Source organism: Eurypyga helias, unplaced genomic scaffold (assembly GCF_000690775.1).
Source record: "Eurypyga helias isolate BGI_N326 unplaced genomic scaffold, ASM69077v1 scaffold5267, whole genome shotgun sequence".
Lineage (NCBI taxonomy): Eukaryota > Metazoa > Chordata > Aves > Eurypygiformes > Eurypygidae > Eurypyga > Eurypyga helias.
Genome location: NW_010260951.1, coordinates 6,487 through 12,846, shown reverse-complemented (window position 1 = coordinate 12,846; position 6,360 = coordinate 6,487). Strand labels below are relative to the sequence as shown.

At 40.8% G+C, this 6,360-nt stretch overlaps 1 protein-coding gene across 1 annotated transcript in view; it reads right to left on the bottom strand.

Moving 5' to 3' along the window:
• Positions 1-4,050, bottom strand: part of CPZ (carboxypeptidase Z) — a 23,820-nt gene extending 19,770 nt beyond the window's left edge. The window contains exons 1-3 of the mRNA XM_010155193.1: positions 4,035-4,050; positions 2,548-2,922; positions 1,536-1,748 (exon numbers count right to left, since the gene is read on the bottom strand). Coding sequence (XP_010153495.1) covers positions 1,536-1,748; positions 2,548-2,869 — 535 coding nt within the window. The 5' untranslated portion in view covers positions 2,870-2,922; positions 4,035-4,050. The remainder of the gene's footprint in view (positions 1-1,535; positions 1,749-2,547; positions 2,923-4,034) is intronic.
• Between the last annotated feature and the right edge of the window lie 2,310 nt (positions 4,051-6,360).

The following is a 6,360-nucleotide window of genomic DNA, read 5'->3' as shown; positions in this document are numbered from 1 at the left end:
AAGGGAAAGGAAAAAATAGGGGCCTTTAGGAGACCCTCTTTCCCATCTATGCCTTCATCTTCGTCTTTGATCCTGGCCAGACTCAAGCACTAGACACTGGAAGAGGGCTGGCACAAAGCTATTATGCCAGCTTGCTTAGGCTGGCAAAAACTCCAGCTCTAGGGGTATTTCCACGCTCTTTTTTGCTGTCCTGAGCATCATGAAGCAACAGATTTAGAGGAAATTCTGGGTAACATATTAAACTACCATCTTTTATCATGCCATATCAGTTTTAATTTAAAAGCATGATACCTAGGCTTTGTGTTTTCCTGACAAATGGAGTGTCAGCTTAAAAAGACACCTGCAACTTCTTTTCTTTACACAAGAGAGGAAAGATAATAGGCCAGGAAATAGTAACACAGATTTGCTCTGTTGAAGATGTCTGCCAGGATCTTGATCAAGTGTAAAGGCATCTCAAAATAAGTCTACACCACTCACGGCAGTGTGGGTGAGAGTAAACGAAGCTAACACCAGTCTTGGCTGTTTTCTCTGCCTCCCCTGTAGCCCAGCACACAGAGGACACAGTAGCTTGTCCTGAGATGTCAATCTCAGTAAAGTATTAAGTCAGATGTAGTTCAGTTCTGCTACACTGCTGTGGCTGCTTTGGTGCCGGAGCTAGTCTGATGGGAAAAAACGGAGACTCTTGGTATGCAGCAATGGCCATAGAAGTCCGTAAGATTCACTCAGGTACTATATTTGAGCTGGGAGCTGGCAACATGAAAATGGGACCTAATGCTGCCCAAGAAAATGACCTGCATTTTGAAGAATTTGGAACATTTAAAAAATCTTTCCCTTGCTGTCTCAGTAATGAATCTACAAAATAGAGATCAGCACTGTTCCCCTTTTCAGACGAGTTGTGAGGACTCCTATCCTAAAGGAATTCAGGCACTATGATAGCATAAATCCCTGGTGCCATTCCCCTGTCACACTGACAGGTATTGCACTGACCTGAATCTCTGTTCAGGAGGATTGTTTTCTTTGCTGCATTGCCCTTTTTTGATGTCAATGTCCTCCGGTATATGAGGCCTTCTTACAGGTTGTATGCATTTTAGGATGTGAAGGACTATGTTTAGACTAGGGACAGGCATTACTTGTAGGGAGTATGTAGGGTATGATGGTATAGTGATAAATAAAAAGAGACTGAGGAAATGGCAGAAGATGGAGGGGGCAGGTCAGGAATAGAAAACTATCCCAACTTCTTTGTTTGCTGGGCACAAATAAATAATAGCCATCCGACTGCAATCAAGAACACAGTCATACATCTAGTAACAAGGAATGTCAACCATGGTCATGAACAGAGGTCATGAAGTTGGAACCGGACTGTAATTGCTACAAGTGAATCATCAGCTCTCACTGTAAATCAGGAACACAAAGAACAAACGCTTTTGAATCAATGCTTTTTACACTTTAAATTCTATCCCATTAAAATGAGGTGGTTTCAGTCAGATAACCTGGACTCCCCTCAAGCAAACCTGATCAACCTCAATATAACTTACGCAGCTCATGGTGTCCAGGCTTGGTTGAAAACTCAATCACAAAAAGATCCTTCCCTTCAAAACTGCGACCTATGCTGTAAGTTGTTGCAATGTGGGAGCACTTAGAAGCAGTCTTCTTCAACATGCTCACCATTTGGGAATATGAATGGTGTTTGAACTGAATAAAAGTTGCTGGCAAGTCGGAAGGCAAATCTTCCTCAATGTCTACTTCTCCTGCAAAGAAAAATTGTAACACAGTGTTTCAAACCATGGTGGTTAGAGGACTGTATGAATGTCTGCACTTTTCTGCAAAATATTTTTTTTTCAGTAATAGAATTATAGAAAATACATCTGCAAGCAAAACCTTAAATTTCAATAATAAATCCTACACTGTTTATTGTGGAATATTTTGTTTGTAAAATCATTCTAGTGCACATGCACACTGACAAATATTTTGTGTAACCTCCAGTTATAATATGGCCTTTGGCATGCTTAGCACATTTCAGTCACAAAATGTACAGGTTTTTCCCTTTGAATCTGGTGGATCAAATTCATTTTTTCATGAGATTTAGCTGTCTTCAGCTATCTGGATTTTCTTCATCCAAATAAAAATCTGTGACAATCATTAATGAGATTATTTTAATGAGCTGTTAAACTTGTCAAGTCATCATGAATTTATGAGTGCATTAGAGTTTCAGCTTTTGAATAAAACATTTCAAATATACAGACAGTTATCACACAGGGCAGGGCTTATCTAAATGCTCATTGGCAGTCCAAACATCTAGCTCTGAGCTGCCTGTCTTGATGCTCTTTGTATATGAGGGAGAGAAACAGATGCTTCTTCAGCACAGTTTAATTAAGTGTTTAAAATAGGTGGAACAAAATGAATCATACCTTACAGGTGTCTATAAAGATGACAAGCTTAGATGACAGGAAAAGAGGTTTTGTGCCATAGACATGTCAACCTGAGTGAGATGAGACCCTTCCCATCTAGACAAGTAAGATGTGTCAGCAGCAGAGCTTCCTTCCTTACCTCGCAGCTTTGCCAGAGGATCAAAGCATCCCTCTTCTTCCCCAGCAAAAAAGCGGTCGCAGTCTAAGAAGTAGGGCCAAGCCATGTCTATTGCATCAAAGGCAGGGAGACAACTTTTTTTCAGGTTTTCACAGACACGCCTGCAGGGCTTTATAACTTTGTCCTTTTCGCACTGTGGGGCCAGCACTGAGCAGCCCAGGAGCCTCAGGTCCGGGTTGCATTCTCCCTGGAGCAAGTTGTGCAGCACGCTGATGAGGATGTACTCAGAGCTGTACTCAATCACCTCTCTAGACTTCTGATCCAGAAAATTGGGATACATCATTTGAGTATAGGCAACATCAGTACAAGAACTTAAGGCAATGTCCACACATTTTGCTATGAAAAGGAGATGAACATATGAAAAATTACTTGCTTCACTGACACTCTGAATAGCTCAAAGACAACATAACAAATAACACACTCAATTAACTACTTTTTTTGTTCACAGATAGACTGGAAGCAGTTTGCAATAATCTCAAATTAATTTGATGGCTAAAACCACTTACAGAAAGGTGATGGAAAGTATGCTTTGTCTGGAGATTGACTGCAAAGAGTTTGATGCGAGTAGATGTCATTTAGAATTCAGATGGTATCTGACAATTTGATGGGGCATCATGGGTTATCTGATTGATAAGCACTGCTTCTAAAGTAAGATTTATTGTGTTAATTCAATATCTGAACAGCAATGAAAGGGCAAATCCCTGGCGAGAAAATACTGGAGTACCTGGCCCGTATGGGAGTTCATTTAACAAATAGCTTGGAAACAACAAAATTAATAAAGCTTTGTTTCCAAAGGAAAGGCTGTCTCATACTCAGTTAAATCTCATCTGATTTAATTTGAGCTTATTAAACATCAGAGAATCCATAAGAGAGAAAAATCCCTTGTGTCATATAGATTTTTTCTTTAGTGGGAAAGGTATCAGTAATATATGTCTCTTCTTTGCTTGGCCCCACAAAATTTTTAAGATTATTATCTCTGAAACTGCAGTCCCTCTGTGAAGTTTGACTGAAATCGCCTGAAGAATTGAAAAATTATTCTGGGACTTGAGTCTCAAGCAAGCAGGCCCATAAATGTGCTTAGATGTATATTCTCATAGATGTGATACATTTTAAGAAATCGGACTAAGAGATCTTAGGAAGGATAAATGATGGTAATATCTTCAACTGACTCAGAGGTGAGAAGGGAGCAATGGAGAGAGGTCTCTTCACAAAATGACTGGCCGTTACAGTATTGGGCCTATGTTTGAGCATTCTTCTCTTGCTAATGTCTCTGGCTGGTAGCAAATACCACTGTCACAGCAGCAAAATCCTACCTTGTGTGAAAGAGACCATCTCTCTAGGAACAAGACCTACTAAAGCACCAAATTTAGAAAACTTGTCAGGAAATAATGAAGATATACTTAAGGCTTCAAGATTCTCCAAGGACAGTGAGTAAAGTCATATCGTACCTTTCTGTACAGTTTGGCATTGACCTGCAAATGAAAAGGAAAAAAAAAAAAAGGCATTATGGGGCAGGTATCCATGGTACATCATGTTAGGAGTTGTCCAATCTTGTAGCCCCAGACTGCTGAAGCTCTATGTCCTGAGGCCCAACCATTCCAGCGACAAGGATGTATTCCCAACAAACATGTATTACATACACATACAAAGAGAAAACACAGTACAGGCAAACACAACCAGCACCAAAAGCATCATCCTGTTCCCCTTTCTGACTATTCAGGATGAAAGACCACTGATGGAAAAGAAATACAGGTGGATCCCACCCAGTATCTTCCCCCTGGATCCACTGATCTCCCAGTTGCCTCATGCACTGACACACTGCTGGTCTCTCTGATAGCTGGCCCAGACCTGCGGTTCTGCTGGTATCCAAGCCTCAGACAGGGTGGTCTTCCCAATAGGTGGCTTAGACCACCTGGTCCCTTCAGTAGCCAACTCTGAGACCCCCTGTTCTCTCCAGCATCCAGCCCAGAATCACAGCCGCTCAAATACCCAGCTCCCAAATCCTTTATTCTGTTGGCTGCTAGTCCAGCTTGGTGTTTGCTAGCAACTACACACACTGACGTACACACACCAAGCACACGCTCCCAGGTCCCTCCAGCTGCTGCACCCCAGACCCATGGTCTCACATCAGTTTCTGGCATGTGGAGCCTCATACACCCTCATCCAAGCAAAGAGTTGGAAATGGAGTTTAATAAGAAGACAGGACAGACTGCAGGGGTCAGGTGCAGGGCATGGCCAGAGAAGCACACTGGCCAGCCAGTCTTTGATCCACTTCAAAAAGAGAGGACTTGGCAATATATTTCAAGTGTGGTTTTGCAGAAAATCAGACCTATGTTTGAAAATTTCATTGAGCTGCCCAGCCCCAGCAACTTAAAAATATTTCTAGGCGTGATTAAAAACTCTAAGTTAATTTCCTAGGAAATTTCCCTAATGAAAACGTAGGTCTTTAGTAATCTGGTTTAGGTCTAAAAGCCCATGCTAGTTCTTCTGTACATATCAAGATGCCTTATGGATCTTCCCCTAACAAATCTATTGGTCCTATATAATGCTGTGTATATCTTTCTCGTAAAGCAATGAAGTCTTTGGTGGATATGAGGGGACATATTTCTTCCCCATCCTACTTCATCCTATCTCTAGCAACTGCATTTTATAATCTGTTTAATAACAACTTAAAACTAATTATTTGCTTCCTCAACTACTCTCATGGGAAAGCTTTTCCAAAAGCTCACTCCTCTAATGGCTAGAAATTGCCTTTTAATTTCCTGCCTAAAAGTATTCTGGCCAGTTTATATCCATGTGTTGTGCCAGCATTGTCCTTTAGTTTAAATAGCTGTCTGCACTCCCTGGTGCATGCCTTCATCATGTGTTTGCAGAGGAATCAGATCCACTCATCCTCCTACTTACTAACTAAAATAAAGCAAGCTCTCTTGATTTTGAAGGAACATGGTTTCATGACCCAGGAGAGGCCTCTTTTGCTCCTGTAGCCAATAATTCTGTATTGCCCTTCTTTGTTACTGACAACTAAGGGAGGATACTACTGTCAAGGTATCACAGCTGTTTTCACCACTGCCTCATAGGAGCTCAGCTGTTATGTGCAAGGTTTTTAACCACCAATGGGTCTGTTTTCCTTTTCATATATTGGCAATCTAGTTACGTTGTTCTTTCTCCTACCTCTTACAGGAGGACTGGCATCTAGCTTCTCGCTCAGTAAACTGAACATTTGTCCTCGTAAGACCAAATTCATTATGTTTTATTTTTTTCCTACTAAGGAAAGTTGAAACTTCTACTCCCAGCATACTAGTTTAAATGTAATTATCTGCATATGTGTTGCTAACAAGTTGATCATTCTTTAGCCAAAATAAAATCATTATAATAAGAACAAAATTAACCTTGGAATTTTATCTTGGAGGGAGACATTTCATTGGAAATGAGTTTTGGTTTAGATTATGAATTGTCATTGATCCACATTACCTCATAAAATAAATGAGGGATCAGAACAAGCAGAAACAGCCCATCTGCAACACTAGCAATTCCTGGTAAGCAGCATGCTGGAAAAAAAATATATTCATACAAACGCCTTTCCTGGCTTGGTACATTATGCTGATAGCAACGCACAATACCTGGTTCATCAACAGTGCCTTCCATTACAGGATTTCAGTGTTTCCCTTAGTTAGGCACAATCCTCTCAGTGAGCTAGTTATTAATGTCAAGGAATTTCTAAAAAAGCTTCATCTCAGCCAGATACAGCATGTAGTTTGTACAATGCTAGCTGGG